At 52.5% G+C, this 16,152-nt stretch overlaps 1 protein-coding gene across 1 annotated transcript; it reads right to left on the reverse strand.

Annotated features, from left to right (window-relative positions):
- Window positions 1-1,598: 1,598 nt before the first annotated feature.
- Window positions 1,599-13,534, reverse strand: CHGA (chromogranin A (parathyroid secretory protein 1)). Its single transcript, XM_006839560.1, has 8 exons — window positions 13,489-13,534; window positions 12,810-12,856; window positions 10,048-10,141; window positions 9,011-9,079; window positions 6,384-6,482; window positions 3,990-4,397; window positions 2,964-3,430; window positions 1,599-1,682 (listed from the first exon to the last, which is right to left on the reverse strand). The coding sequence occupies exons 1-8, from the start codon at window positions 13,532-13,534 to the stop codon at window positions 1,599-1,601; spliced, it is 1,314 nt and encodes a 437-aa protein (XP_006839623.1).
- Window positions 13,535-16,152: the final 2,618 nt, after the last annotated feature.

Here is a 16,152-nt window from a genome sequence, read left to right on the forward strand (position 1 = left end):
CATCCTGTGCCCTCCACTGGTGTCCCTCCATCTTCAGGGATGGGCTTCACCGCAGTGGACAGCCTACATCCAGCCAGCCTCTGCCTCAGCTGGGCTGTCCATGTCTAGTCAATGCTGTCTGAGAAGTGTGGTTATTAAGGACTGTCGAGGTGTTTCCAACTCATAACGACCCTGTGTAGGGTTTCCGAGGAATGGCTGGTGAGTTTGAACTGCTGACCTTGTGGTTAGCAGTCAAGTGCTTATCCTATAGCACCACACCAGGACTCAGTCTGAGAAGTATTATCCCCATTTTCTAGATGAAGGAACTGAGGCTCCAAGAGGCCTAGACATGAGCTCTCCAGCTGGTTACAGGTTAGGCTGGGGACTCACCCTCCAGCCTCATTTCAAAACCCATCTCCTGGTCATGGAACCTTGTCCACTCAGCTCACCACACAGAACCGCACCCTCAGGAACTTGGGTCCCAAATCCCAGCCACGCTGTGGACGAGGCCAGTCCTTGAGGAGGTAGCGGTCCCATGTGAGCTGAGGCCAAGGTTACTCCTTGCTTCTGCACAGAAACACCCCACCCCCACCCTCACCTGTGTGCTCTTGTTTGACAGGTGCAGGCTGCCACCTGGGTGGGGAATGCCCAGGACCACCACTAGCCAGTGCGTCGGAGCCCACCTGGGGCTCAGTACCAACTAAGACCAGCCCTGCTTTAGTGAGCCACCTGACGTGCAGCAAGTTCAGATGCCCTGAGTCCTTAGCACATGTCAGACTTAGTGCAGATTCAGGCCCAGAGGGGCCAGTCTGGAAACCTGAAGCTGGTTCGGTGACTGTAGCTTTGGTGACAGCCAGAAAACCGAAGGTATCTGCAAGTCCAGCCCAAGGTAGGATGGGGGATGGTGGAGAGGGAGCAGGGGGCACCCTGGGCCAAGGGCTTTGCACCTGTGAGAGAGGTTGTTGTTATGTGCCATCGAGTCAGTTCTGACTCACAGCGACCCTGTATAGGGTTGTAAGGAGCCGCTGGTGGGTTCGGACCACTGACCTTTGCAGTTTGCAGTCCAGTGATTATCCTATAATGCCACAGCAGGACTCCTGACCCCACCCCCACCCCCATTTACAGACGAGGAGGCGGGCTCTGCAGCCCAGAAGTGGCCCAATCAGAGTCGCCCCTGGGGGAACAAACAGACCAGTTTCCTACCCTTTTGGCCCAATCCTGCCTCTCATCCCACTCCAAGTAAAAAAGGGGGAAAACTCAAAGAAACGAGCCCAGGGCAGATTTATTTTTCCTCCAATGAGTTGTGTTTTACAGTTAAGCATTTTCAGCGTTGCGTCCAAGGCTGGTGCTGTCGTACCTATGCTGGGTGTATCTGATGGCAGGAAGGAAACCTGTAGAAAGCTGGCTGTGTCCAGAGAGAGTCAGTCGTATTTAAAGTCGTGGGGGGCTGCCCTGCAGAGCGGGCAGGGGTTTAGAGCTGAGAGGAGAAAGGGGCTGACCTGGGCATGGCATGCGGGGGGACCGCCTCCCTAGTGCAAGCAGCACCCGGACTGTCTGGCCAGGACCTACAAAGGGGACAACAGAGCCAGGGCCATGGGATGCCTGGGACCCGGGCCGCCTCAGCCCCGCCGCAGCGCCTGCAACTGGTGGGCCACCTTCTCCAGCTCTGCCTCGATGGCTGACAGGCTCTCCAGCTCCTGGTCCTGTGAGAGGACACTGGGGTCAGGTGGGGACTGGCCCGCTGCATGACCGGGATTTGGTAGCTTTGTCTCTCTGAGCCTCAGTGTCCCATGGGGACAATCCAGGGTACTCAGGTCTATTTGTGATCTGTCTGGTGAAGGGAGCAGCCTACACCCCACGCTGTCACGGGGGCTTCTCATCCAGCTCCCACCTTACCCTAAGTAACCCCAAACAGGTGTAGGGGGTCTGTTCTCTCTCAGAACCCAGGGAGAGCCAGGTCCTCCAGAGCGAGCCCCCTACCCTGAGTCCAGTACAGGCTATGGGTAAGGCTAGGCCTGAGTTTCCAGATCTTTACCTTCCAGTGGGCGTGGGGACCATGGCATAGGCTGCATGGTGTGAGCCTTCTAACTGGCTGCCAGGGTGGGTCCAGGAGGTAGGAACCTCCAGATCCTGACTGTGCCCCCGGAAGCTTCCAGCATCCCTGCCCCAGAGCTGGGACTGACCCCCACAGGAGAACACTCTCTGACTGGAGCAGGGTTCCAGGGAAGGCCATCTCCCAGCCTTGACCCCGAGGGCATTTCTTCCGCAGTCCCTGCTGGACACCAGGCAGGCGAGGAGGGCATCCCTACAGCCTGCCTGGGGTAAACTCAGGGCTTTCAGTCCTCCTCAGGGCAGCCCTGGGTGTGAGTTCTGTGATGAAAGGGCTTGTTTCTAAGAAGACCTTTGGTCTGTGTGTAGGTTCCCCCTACCCCCTCAGCCTTATTCCTCCCCCCGTGTCTCCACTCCACAGCTTAGGGCTCTGATCCCACCTGGACACTGAGGCTCTCACAGGTGCCCCCAAGGCCACGTCCAGCTCCAGGGTGGTGCTAGGAAACCCAGCTCTCACCCCACCCTCCTCTGGGCTTTGTCCTTGCCCCATGAGCTGTTCATGGTCCCCTGAGTGTGATCAGGTTCCCAAAGCTCATGTGTCCTATATTGTGAACATGAGGTGAGTGAGTGGGGTCCCTTGCCCCAGAGAATGGCAGTGGCCAGCCCAAGATCACACAGCTAGGGAAGTACCCGGGTCTTCTGGTGGGCGTTTGACCATCAGGCCAGGAGAGGCCTTCTTGCCTCTTAGTGCCCCTCACATGTTGGCCCAGCTTGGGGCCACTGGTCCTCTAGGCCTATCCCTGCCCCCTCCCTGCCTGCCTCTCCCTCCTCCCTTATCTAGACCCTCTAGAGAATCCCCCTCCAGTCTCAGAACTGCCCGGGGACCATGTCCCTCTCTGGGGTAGGGCAGCAGTCCAGGGCCGGGCTGTACCAACCTCTGGTCTGCGGTTGGCACTGCCTTCTTCCTCCTTCTTCTCTTCTGAGTAGCCGCGGCCCGGGACAGGCAGGCCTGCCTCGACGCTGTCCTCCTCGGAGGATGGGCGCCAGCCTCGGCGCACCTGTGACCCAGGAGCCCTGAGCCCATAGGCCCGGGTCCGGAAGGAGAGCTTCATGGAGCGGTCTGGGTCCTCCTCCTCCTTCATGTCCTCCCTGGCCTGCCGTTTCTCGGCTGTCAGCTCCTTGGCTAGCTGCTCCATCTTGCTCCAGCGCTTGGCACCCTCCCACTCCTTGGGGATCGGCTCCTCCTGCTCCCCACTCTTCCAGCCTCGGAAGAGGCCTTCAGGGGTCCCCACTGTCTCCTCCGACTCCTGGGAGTACTCCTGCTCCCCCTGCTTCTTGGGGGGCGGAGCCTCTTCAGCCCCAGTCTTTCTGGTTCTTTCTGTGGTCAGGACCTCGGTCCGACCTGGAGCTGAGAGTGGACAAGAGCAGGACAATGAGGGAGGGACCACCTCCTCCCATTCATGCTGCCCTCTGGAGAGAAAAGCCCTGTTTTACCAGACTTTTGCATGAGTTTCTAAAAGCTCTGTTGATCGGGGGGTAGGTGGTTGGAGCCCTGAAGAGTTTGAACCACATGGGTCACTGGGAGGGGGGGAAACAAGACCCTCATGAGGACCCAGGGTCTCCTAAACCTTGATTGAAGCAGATGCTGTCCCCAGCCTGCTCCCACCTGCCAAGTTATCCCTTTGTTTCCCAAATCCACTCACATATCCTGCAAATCTCCTCTGGGTGTCACCTAGGGCTGTGTGGAATTGTGGGAGATGCGTGGTTCTAGAGTCAGACTTAGGTTGGATGGAAGCTCAACTTTTACTACAAATTCGCTGTGTGACTAAGGCAACCTGCTTAGCCTCTCTGAGCCTCCTTTTCAAAGCTGTTGTAAAGGTGGAATGAGATCACAGATGAGGTCGTTCCTGCCACCTGTCTCTGCTCTCCGATACACTTGAAGGTTCAGGCATCATACATACTTTTGCCCCTTGGGGTCTCCTTGTAGCTGAGGCTTGTGTGGGGGTTCACAGCGGAAGTGGGGCTCTCTTCCTCAGAGTCAGCCTTCTCCCCAGTCTCCAGCTCCTCGTCTTCCTCCGGACTCTTTGCTGGTTGCCCTTTCTCCGTGTCCAGGCCTTTCTCTGTGCCCACCAGGTCCCGTGCTGGGCTCTCAGGGCCTGCATGTTTCTGGCCAGGAAGACTAGCAGGGGGGTGGGTGTTTATGTCCTCCTCCCCCCCAGGGGCTGGGGTGTTCTCCATCTCAGACCCCTCTCTCGGTGCCAGGGAGGCCCGGGGCCTGGCTCCCTCTGTGATGTCACCATGGTTCTCTGCCTCGTTTGAGTGGTCTCTTTTCTCCACAGCCTCCTTGGGGGATGCCTCTCCCGGCACCTCTGTAGAAACAACAAAGCAGAGTCAGGCCCCGGGGACAAGGCTGCGCCTGGGTCTCCCTGGAAGCCAATTTCCAATGTTTGTCATTTCTTCACGTCCTACCAAGCAAGCCCAGCTCCAAACACCTTGCCAGAATGCGGGTTACCCCCTCTGAGCCCTCGCTTCACCTAAGCACCGTTAGATTACGTTTCGTTCATGTCATTCTGCCTCTAAAATCACAATGTGTTCAAAACAGACTTTGCAAATGAGCCCAGAAGAGAGCCCTGAGCTGAAAATAAGGACCCCTGTTGAATTGCTGGGTGACCTTGGGTAAGTCCTTCACCTCTCTGTGCAGGGAGCATTACCTGTGTACACATTCTCCCTTCAGTTCAGCAGGCTGTGGAAGTGCTGATGGCACTATAGGATAAGCACTGTTTATGAGGACTGCTAACCCCAAGGTTGGCAGTTCAAACTCACCAGCTGCTGCAAGGGAGAAAAAGAGGCTGTCTGCTCTCCTAGAGATTCACGGTTTAGGAACACTATCTAGGGTGGCTGTGCCTCAGAATTGAAGCTCAGCTTTTACTACATTTGTTGTTGTTGTCGAATTGATTCTAATTCATAGCGACTCTGTATTGGGTTTCCAAGGAGCAGCTGGTGAGCTTGAACCGCCAATCCTGTGGTTCAAATGGACCTTGCAATCCAGCGCATTAACCACAGCGCCACACTACAACAGTGGGTTAATTTTTTTTTTTTTTTTCCTAAAGGGATGTGGGCGGTGATTGCATGTGTCTGATAGAATCAGGATCACTGAATCGTACGTGTAAAAACTGTTGAATTGGCAAATGTATTTTCTTGGAGCCGCCCTGAAAATAGCATTCTAACCGGCAAAACTCCCTCCCATCCCTACAATGGTTTCCTTTTAATAAACACTAGCATACTGGTTCTGAATCGGGCTGCGAACCTCAAGGTCAGCACTTTGAAACTACCAGCTGTTCCACGGGAGAAAGATGAGCCTTTCTGCTCCCATAAAGATTTACAGCATCAGAAACCCCATACAGGGTTGCTATGAGTCGGTTCCGACTCCACGGCACAGGCACACACCACCGCTAGGAAACAGCCCCACACAGTTTCTCAGCCCCTGAGTTTCATTCAGTCTCCCGGCAGGGAGGGTGAGTAACATGCCTACAGTGACCAGCCCACGATCTCTCTGACCCTAAAAATCTCTCTGGTTTCAGAAAAGATGAACCAGATCTAGCTTGTGTTTCAAACCTACTCCTTTAGGATCCTCCTGCACTTTTGCTATTCTAAAATCCCCAATTCACACCTGTGGTTGTGGAATCAGTTCTGACTGTGATGACGTCATGTGTTCCTCTGCTGCTGTCGCTAGTGCTGTTGAGTTGATTCCAACTCATAGCAACCCTGTGTAGGTCTTCCGAGGAGCAGCTCGCCGGCTTGAACTGCCGACCTTGCAGTTCAAACTGGCCTCACAGTCCAACGCATTAACCTACAGTGCCACATCTCTAAGGTACTACCAAATCCATGGGGTCAGATGACCACGGGGTAGCTCCAAAGCTACAGCTGGCTCCTCTGGATTGGGGGGCAGATGGAACCCACCAGAGGCTTTGCAGCGAGACAGACCCTGATTCAAAGACCCTGATTCAAACCCCAGCCACAGAATCTTGGACAAGTTATTTAACCTTTCTGGGTCTGGTTCTCCATTTAAACCCTAGACTGCAAATCACAAGGTCCGTGGTTCAAGCCTGCCAGCCACTCCATGGGAGAAAGATGAGGCTCCAGCTCCCAGGAAGATTCAATGCCTTGGGAACCCTATATACTGTTGCTATGAGTCAGAACTGACGCAACAGCACATAACAACAACAAAGGGGAGAAGACACGTCCATCTTCCAGGGTCTGAAGAAGGGGCCCTGGCTCGGGAACGCTCAGCCCATCATAACCATGATAACTGCCCTGGTCCCTGCCCTGCCTCTGGCCAGACTGGCTGGACTGACCCTTCTGCTCGGCCTTGTCACTCTCGTTCTCAAGAACCTCTGAGAATTCATTCTCAAATCCACCATGCTCCTTCTGCTGATGGGCCCTCTCCTTGGCACCTGGATGAGAAAAGGAGGGAAAAATAAATTCCATCAAGTTAGAGCCCAGAGCCAGCCTACTGGTCCAAGAGGGTGAGCACCTCCATTTCAGTGTCTGTCAAGTGGGTACATCATGTACCAGACCTGAGGACCCAGAACTCAAGGATGCATGAAGGCTGCAGGTCATCTGTCTCTCACCTGGAAACCGAGAGCAAGCCTTCTGGTCTGCATAGCAGTCGAGGTACAAGAGGCCACTGAGGGTCCTGGGGGTTTGAGTGAGGAGTGGGAGGCCCCTAGGACCTGGCTGGTATCTCAGGAGATTCTAGACTCTGCAGCTCAGAGTCACAGTGACCACCTCTCCCCTCACAGGTGCTCTTGGCCCAGGTGATCCCTGCTTTCCAGGCCCCGTGAGTCCATGCCCTGGGGAGAAGGCCAAGCACTAAGTGTGCACCCCACCCAGGGGTCCTCGGCCTGCCTCTACCCCAGGGCTCGGGGCCTCCTCCCTGTCTCCACTCCTGTGCCTGACACCTGACAATGCCTCTCGGCCAGGCCCAGCTCTGCGGCCAGGGGTGACTTTTCCCCACCGTGGTAACTTGCAGTGAGTAAGTCCCAGCTCCAACCTCAGGCGCCGTGGACTTGCCAGGACGCTGAAAACTCATGGAATCCAGAAATGGGGACAGACAGATGGACCAGGGGCGGGGACGGACGGACAGGGGGACAGACGAATGAGTGGATACATGCATGAACAGATGGACAGTCATCCTCTTTTAACAGAAAGTGATCATATATTTGTATATTTGTGGTACGAATGGTTAACATGCTTGGCTGCTATCCAAAAGGTTGGAGGTTTGATCCGCCCAGAGGCACCTCAGAAGAAAGGCCTGGTGATTTACTTTAAAAACAAAACAGAAAACAACCCAGCCATTGAGAACCCCATGGAGCGCAGTTCTATTCTGACACACTCGGGGTTTTCGTACATCCGACTAGATGGCACAAGGAGCTCTGGTAGCATAGTGGTTACGAATTGGGCTGGGAACTGCAAGGTCAGCAGTTCAAAACTACTAGCTATTCCGCGGGAGAAAAATGAGGCTTTCTGCTCCCATAAAGATATACAGCCTCGGAAACCTTGTGCAGGGTCGCTGGAGGCAGATACTAGACTGCTAGCCACAAGGTCAGTAGTTCAAACTCACCAGTCACTCCTCAAAAACTGTATACAGGGTTGCTATGAGCTGAAACCAGCTTGACGGCACTTGACAATAAAGTCCTGGTGTGGCATTCACTGGATCACTGACTACAAGGTCAGCGGTTCAGACTACCCATCGCTCTTTGGAAACCCTATACGAGGTTGCTGTGAGTGGGAACTGACTTGGCAGCACTTAACAACCACAGCCCTGGTGTTGCCGTTTTTACTGGACGGGAGTTATATTATTACAGTCTAGCTCTGAAAATTAAACGACTAAATTGTTACATTTAAATGATGAAATGCAACGCCAACAGAGACTATTCCACGGAAATGAGTCTTGAACCATCTTCTGCCCGCACACATATCCAGGTGTGTGTCCAATCTGAACAAAACACAATGTAGACCAACTCCTGTGTCATCTAGTTGTTTGTTGTTGTTAAGTGCCGTCGAGTCGATTCCAACCCATAGCGACCCTGTATAGGGTTTCCAAGGAGCAGCTGGTGAGCTTGAACTGCTGACCTTGCAATTCAAATGGGTTTGGAGTCTGGTGCATTAACCCACAGCGCCACACCAGGACTCCACCACTCTCCCTGCCAAGGGACCCTCCAGCATGAACCCGCACCCACTTCTATAGCAAATCGTGGCTGGGCTGTGTCTAGCGTGGTATGGAGACATGAAGGATGCTCTGGACCTGGGGAACCCCACACCAGGGTAGATGATGGTAAATTAATAATGTGGGTCATAATAACCACAGCTCCATCCTCCCAGCAACACAGGAAGTGGGTGCTGACCGCAGGCTGACTGGTAACTGAGAGGAAGGACGGCACGTGGACATGGGAAGGACCAACTGCTGCTGTGATGAATGGTCCTCACCTCCTCTTTCCATTCCCACACATGGCATGGGCTGCCCCAAAGGCCTCAGCTTGGATTTGGGCAGTCAAGACTCTGCCTTCCCAACTCCACCTTGAGCAGATAAAGCTTACATGTCTCCTTCCCAGAGACCAACTTTGTTTTCAATTAACAGTGGGCAGGGGATCCTCGTAGCTTTGAAGAGTCTCGTCTAGTCTTAAAACTGTCTTGTTGAAAGGGCTGGACCTATAGAGCACATGAGGTGTAAGGATAGCTGTTTCTGGTCTTGGCATGCCCCTAACTTACTGTGTGATGTTGGACAAGTCACCTCTCTGGGCCTTGATCTCTTTAATTGTATCAAGAACAGATTGGGATGAGTGGCACAGAGACTCCCCCAACCTTTTTATTCTATCACTAAGGAAGTAACTGAATACCAGAGAGAGATGGAACCTTGCTCAAGCCATCACCCTCAGTCACTGGAATTTACCCAGAATTAAGTGCAATGGCTGGAAAATACCTTGGAGGGCTAGGTCCTGGAGCTCCTTCAGTAAATTCTGGTGTCGTAGGATGGAAAGGATCCGTTCATCTGCAGTGAAGATAATCGTTATGGGTGATTTCCAAAAAACAGCCCAGAAAGAGATCTCCATCAATATTTTCAGCTGAGCTCAAGGAATTTATGCTGGAAATTTAAAACCTGCATGCAGCGCAGCACAGCACAGATGGGTCTTGAGATAAGACTTTCGAAACCCTCTTCCCTCTAAGGTGTCCATTTCCACCATTCCAGTGTCTCTAAGCCCCACACCTTTCTCCATCTTTGTGCCTTTGCTCACCTAGAGACAGACCCTTCCTTGTGGATTTCTGATTGTTCTTTTAAAGCCCAACCCATATGTCATTGGCTCCATCTATGCGGTGGCTCAGCTGGAAAAAATGTTGTCCTCCTATCCCCCATTCCATTCACTTGTTCATCACACATCTACAGAGGGTCTGCTAGGAGCCAGAGGTTGTTCTAGACACAGGGGATATAGCACACACAGTCCTGGTCAGCAGGGGGCTCACACTCTAGTGGGCTTCCTGTCCCAGCCCTGGTTTCATTCTCTCCAGAATTCTATGTGTTCCTTGCTCATCTCTGTTCTCTCTTCATTTGGGTTGGGCTTTTAAAAGAACAATCAGATATCCACAAGGAAGGGTTTGTCTCTAGGTGAGCAAAGGCACAAAGATGGGGAAAGGTATGGGGCTTAGAGACACCCTACCACATCCTCAGGGTCTACCATCTGTTGGCTGAAGCCTGGGTGCTGGGGCAGTAGAAAATGGACACCCTAGAGAGAAGGGGTTTTTAAAAGATCTATAAGCTCCCCCTGTAAGGTCCAGGAGTAGCGGGGTCACTTTAGCTCATTGTAGCTCCTCAGGCCCCAGTATAGTAGTGCCTGGCCAAAGCAGACACTTGGTCAGTATTTCATGAATGAAATCATTGAATTCCATCAAAAGCCACATCACCCTCTCCTAGCCTCCCAGCCCAACAGGAAGTGACCTTCACCCCCAACCTCTGACCCGTACCTCCTTGGAGGGTCTCGAAACACTCCTGGCTGACAGGCATGGGGCTGGGCTTGGAAAGTGTGTCAGAGATGACCTCCACGATACACTTCATCACCTGGGAAGTGAGTAGAGGGTGGGTTGGGACTGGTTTGGGCATTGCATTGGGCTTGGCCTCCAAAGGCCCTGGGACAGGTTTATAAGAACAGAAAGACATTGGTTCTTGTGTTCAGGAGCTCATGGGTACCTGGGTCATGGGCACAGCTCTGCATCCTTAGCCAGACAATAGTAGCAATGATACCAGCAAACCCTTAAATGCTGCCAACCAGGTGCCCTTTAAGGCTGGTCATGGTAGAGATGGGGTGGAGAGTGGAGACCTGGTATCTTTTCATCCCCAAGAAATATTTCTTTAAAGACTGGGAAGCTGCCCCTGGGATTGGAGAGATGTCTTGTAAACCTGGTTTAGCCTTGAAGATGCTCAAAAGTCAGGTGCTCCAGGAAGCCCTTCTGAACTGCCCAAGGGGTAACCAAGATCTTCTCTAGAAATAAGACTTAGGTCCTCAACTCCCAGTGCCCATGGTGCTGTCTTCTGACTGTATTCACCCATGGGACAAGTCCTCTGGCTGGATGTGGGGCACCAATCATCTACATCTGGGTGCCCACCCCAGGCCAACAGCAGCCCTGTCTCTGAAAGTCATGCGCAAGCCCAGCAAGGAGCGATAAACAATTGTTGCTGTCATTGTTAGCGCCGTCAAGTCAGTTTCAACTCAAGTGACCCCATCTAGGGTTTCCAAAGACTGCCTGGTGGGTTTGAATCACCAGCTTGTGGCTAGAAGTCCTGTGCTTATCTTATAAGTGCTATACCAGGACTCCTATGAACAAGTATTTAGTGCCATCAAATCAGTTCTGATTCATAGTGATCCCGCATAGGATTTCCAAGGAGTGGCTGGGTTTGAACCGCCAATCTTGTGTTTAGCAGTACAGTGCTGATCCTACAGCGCCACACCAGGACTCCAATTGTTGTTGTTGTTGTTGTTGTTGTTATGTGCTGTGGAGTCAGTTCCGACTCATAGCGACCCTGCACAGGGTTTCCGAGGCTGTTAATCTTTACAGCAGAACACCTCATCTTTCTCCTGCAGAGCAGCTGGTAGTTTCGAACTGATGACCTTGCAGTTTGCAGCCTGATTCGTAACCACTACACTACCAGGACTCCAATTAGCACCTAATTAATAGGAAATCTTTGCTGATGGTACTCACTATAATTTGGTATCTTAGCTATATGATCTGTCTCAGCCTCAATTTCCTCATCTGTAAAATGGAAACGAGAATTCCTGTCCGACCACCCTCCCAGAGTAATGAGGCACAGCTGGGTCAGTGATCTCTAAAGCATGAAGTGTCATGCTTTAGGGATTCACAATTCCAGACATTCACGGCTGCCTAGAGCTGGCAGAGGACGTGAGGTGTTAGACAGGCATCAGGCAGTGCTGGCAGGGAATGAGGGGGTGGCAGGCTGTGTCTATGAGGTGCCAAGGCAACCGGTCCAAGGATTCAGAATGGCAGACTGGCAAACAGGCTCTATGGTATGTATAGTCACATCTTCAGATGAAATGTTGGGGTCTTAACCAGCTGTTCTGTGCCTCTGACCCTAGAATGCCAGCCATAGTGGCTGTCTCTGAGCTGGCTAGCAGAATCCTACAGTCTGTATCCCGAGCTCCCTGCAGCTCCAGATCCTGCAATGGGGACACTGGATAACCACAAGTTCCTGAAGACAGATTCCAGGAGAGGAATTGTGTGTGGGTCCGCAGTGCCCATTTACTGAGGACTTACTATGTGCTGGGCACTGCACTTCCTACTAACAAGTCTCCTCTTCTAGGGAAATATTACAGTTAGCCAAAGTGGAAACTCACAGAACTTAAGGAATTTTCCCATGTGGCACAGCTGGAATAAATAGTAGAGATGGAAAGTCACATCTGTCTACAAATAGAAAGGTAGAAGGTGTAATTGAGCACCACGAAGTTGGAATCTCTGATACTTTGCATTTTAACTGCTGTCTCTATGGAATGGAAGAAAACAGCTCCCAGAAGGGCGGGGGAAAGAGATTTCGTTGAGCCTCAAGCTGCGGTGCCTGTGGAAAAGCAGCCCCAGCTGCAATGTGAATGGACTCTAAGTATATGCCCGTTATGTTGTCTGGCCAGAGAACCCCATCCTAGAGACTCATTAAACCCTTGCCTGTTGACCTCTGTCATCAGCTTGTCTGGGACCCGAGGGTGCAGAAACCATAATCAAGAATGTTTTCACTGTGGCCCTTTAGAGGAGTCAAAGCTTGCGCACTTGTAGAATGGGAGGGTGTTGCTAGCCACAGAGCCTAAAGGGAAAGGGTAGAGCAAAGAGGGAGGCCCGGGTAACACACATGAAGGCATTAATTACTCACAAATCCGTGGACACCACCTGGCAGAGAAGGCCCAGATCCTGCAATGGGCACTCTACTAGGGAAATGTGCTCCATGTGAATTCTGAGTGTTGAAGTCAGTGGACCTAGCACTTCAGCCCAGTGGGTAAGACACAAACCCAACTGGTCTGTATGCCCAGTTCCCCAGAAGCGGGGAAATCCTCACAGCAGGGTAACAGGGACATCTAGCGATCTTTGAAATCTTCTTTTGCAAACTGTCCCCAAGCTCAGCAGCCGCAGTGCTGACTCCTGGCTTTACGCCAGCCTCAGTTCTGCCGCTGCCCAAGAACTGGAGCCTCACACCCCCATCCCAGGCCATCCCCAGTTCTCCATCTTACCTCGGTGTCCCCTTTATTCATCAGACTGTTCACAGGGAGGGCAATGGCTGGGAAGGAAAAGAGAGACTGGAGTTATCTGGGGTCCGCTCACCCCGTGTTCCATGTTAAAGTTGCCCCTACCCAAACGAGCAGCAGAGGCTGATTCTGTTTCCATTCTCTAGCCCACAGAAGCTGCCCTGAGAAGCCCTATCCCTTCCCCTGGGAAGGTCCTGCTTTGAAGGGGATGTGGGAGCAAAGACAGCTGAGGTGGGGAGGGATGCAGAGAGATGAGGAAAGTGGAGCGGTGGGGGAAAGAGAGGGAGAAGGAGAAACTGTGAGAAAAAAGTAGGAGACAAGGGCAGACTGGAAGGAAAAGCAGGCGGGAAGCAGTCCTTCCATCTCCCCCAATGACCTTGGTCGACCACGGATGGCGCTGAGTTGGCGCTGGCCTAATGCAGCTGAGGCGCTGAGCCCAGATAGACGGTAGGAGGCTGAAGGGACCCTGCCCCCTAGGTCGGGGATCAGGCCCCGGGAGTCATGTTTGCGGTCCAGGACTGAGGCCACATTGCCTGGCGGGGCCAGTCGGGAGGCGGGGCGCTATCCTTGGTGCTGAAAACTCGGCGCGCCCGTTGCGGTCCTGACCTCAGGCCTCGGCAGGAGCGCCCCAGTCCCCTCTCCCCGGGTCCCCGCGCTCGCTCACCTTGCCCGGCGCAGAGCAGAAGCGCCAGGACAGCGGCGGAGCGCATGGTGAACCTGGGGCGCCGAGCCGAGGACGGTCTGGGGCTGGGCACCGAGGGCTCCCGGGCGAGGGGCGGCTGCACGGGAGTCGGGCCGGGCTGCGGTGGCGCTGGCGCTGGAACGGGATGAAGCGTCTCTGTGTGCGTCCGTCTGTCCGCCAGTCCACCCGTCTCTCTGCACCCGGCTCTAGAACTGCAGCAGCAGCGCCCTCACACCCGGCCTATATACCCCCGACCCCGGAAATGACGTCACCGGGGCGGCCCCCTGCCCCCGTTTCCCCACCCCCCGGGTAGTCGCCCTCTTCACCCCCAAGCGGTACCACTCTCTGCTCTTGGTTCCCGCCGCCTACAGCGTCCGGGGCAGGGCGGGAGGCGGGCATCTGGTTGACCCCCACCCCACGGCGGCTCCACCGATTTGCTGAGTGTCTGTGGGCAAGTCCTTCTCCTTCTCTGGGCTTTGCCTGTCTCCATGTGCTCTGAGAGGTAGACTCGGCCCCTGCCAGCCCTCTGCTGGGCTTGTCTTCCCCTGATCTCACAGGCTGGGGCCCCCTCTCACCATTTCAGGGCTTCTGCCCAGGGAGACCTCCCGACCCCCTTCCCTGTCGGCCAACCCAGTTTTGTACCTTCCCACTTTGTAACTGATTATATGTTTATTTATTTATTGGAAGAATATTTAGTCCCCACTCTTTACACGGTGCTGAGCTTGGCACATGGCAGAGAGTAAGCGCTGCAATGGATAACTGTTGAACGTACTGATAGAAAATTCAGCCCGGTGAGAGAGTGGACCCTGTACTCCCTGTGCTCAGACTTTACAAGAAACTGCTTACCAGCAGCTCAAGCTCTCGCCGGATAGAGATCTCTTGGGGTAAGAGTAGTGGGGAGGGCAGGTCTCAGTATCAAGCCCAAATGATGGCTAGCCTTAGTTCATCCTTTTAGGATCACCTCCGGTCCACTGGAAACCCACTCAGCGTATGTTTGAGCGCAGTTCTCATTTTTTCTGTAGTGTTCTCAGATCCTGAGAGTTTTGTGGGAGGACCCTTTGCTCTGGGACTGCCTGATGCTCCTTCCACCTTTTTGCAAATTTAGAAACTAAGGCACCGGATATTAAAGTGAGAACTTAATATGCTATATAGCAAGTGAATGGTAAAGTTGGGCCTAGAGATGGTTTCCATGTTTCCCTCCCCATCTCCTGGCCCCTCTGTTGTTTGATGCCTCTGTGGAATGCCTCCCAGTTACCACCCTCCTCCTCCTCCCCGGTAGCCTGATAAACTCCTCCATCGCCACACCTTGGAGGACTTGAGGTAATTACCCGCTCCTCTATGAGTACTTTTCACAGAAGGTTAGAATGATTTACCTTTAGTTCCTCTGTTTCATTACATGGTTAGCTCCTGGTTTGGTCTGTATTCTAGCCATTTGGCGACTTCAGTTCCTTTCATGGTGCTGGACACATGGTAGGCACGAAGGAAAAATGTAAGGAACAAAGTTCCATCTCTCAATGTCAACTTTGTGTTTTGCATTCGATTAGTTAGGTAAGGTTAAGCTGCTGCAAGTCCAGAATATGACGGGACTTCAAAAAGTTTGTGGAAAAATTCCATTATCTTTTCATTTCAATTTTCCATGAACTTTTTGAAGCCTCCTCATACAGTGGATTAAAATGAATCTTATTTCTCACTAAACAGTCAAGAAGTGAATAGTTGAGCTGGGTAGCTCTGTCATCCTCAAGGTGCGATTTCTGTCTCTCATCCCGACTGGCTGCTCCAGTTACCATGGTTACTCATAAAGGAAACTGAGGCTCCAAACTGATGGATTCTTCTGAGTAACTAGGACATTTCACAAAAGTCTTTGCTCACGGTGGAATGCATCCAGAAATAAACAAGGAGACAGGATGGGGACACAGTGATAATCGGATCACAAACCTCCATCTGTGATAAGATATCTGTTAACTGTGAATCCCTTTAAAGCCGGCTTTGTGCAAGGAACTGCATTTCACCGAAAAGTAAGTTAGTCCTTGTCCTAAGAGAAGACTCTTCTAATCCTTTGGAGTTTCCTGAGTCATCGTGATATCTCGGTCACAAAGTCCAACTGGAAATCTCAGGAAGGAAAGAAAACATGTTGAATAGTGTTAAAGTTGTTGTCAAGTGCCACTGAGTTGGTTCTGACTGAAAAACAGAATGAAACAGTACGTGGTCGTGTGCCCACTTCACAATTGTTCCTGTGTTTGAATCCATGCCTGCAGCCATTGAGTTAATCCATCTCATTAAGGGTCTTCCTAGTTTTCACTGACTTTACCAAGTATGATGTACTACTCCAGGCACTGGTCCCTTCTAATAACACACCCAACAAACAAGAGGGAATCAAGCCATGCACCTTTCTTAGGAGCATTCCGGTTATACTTCTTCCAACATAGATATTTGTTCATTCTTCTGGTAATCCTTTGTATTTCAGTATTTTTTGTCAACACCATAATTCAAAGACATCAATTCTTCTTTGGTCATCCTTGTTCGTCGTTGCTCAGCTTTTGAATGCATGTAAGGAGCTCTGGTAGCGTAGTGGTTACGAATCGGGCTGCGAACCTTAAGGTCAGCGGTTCGAAACTACCAGCCGCTCCGCGGGAGAAAGATGAGGCT

Source organism: Chrysochloris asiatica, unplaced genomic scaffold (genome assembly GCF_000296735.1).
Source record: "Chrysochloris asiatica unplaced genomic scaffold, ChrAsi1.0 scaffold00025, whole genome shotgun sequence".
Classification (NCBI taxonomy): domain Eukaryota; kingdom Metazoa; phylum Chordata; class Mammalia; order Afrosoricida; family Chrysochloridae; genus Chrysochloris; species Chrysochloris asiatica.

Excerpts from the sequence above, each read along its gene's own strand:
- CHGA (XM_006839560.1), bottom strand. The coding sequence starts at position 13,534 with ATGCGCTCCGCCGCTGTCCTGGCGCTTCTGCTCTGCGCCGGGCAAG. Across the intron at positions 12,857-13,488 it reads TCTGCTCTGCGCCGGGCAAG|CCATTGCCCTCCCTGTGAAC; the intron begins GTGAGCGAGCGC and ends TTTCCTTCCCAG. Across the intron at positions 6,483-9,010 it reads CCAGGACCTAGCCCTCCAAG|GTGCCAAGGAGAGGGCCCAT; the intron begins GTATTTTCCAGC and ends TTTCTCATCCAG.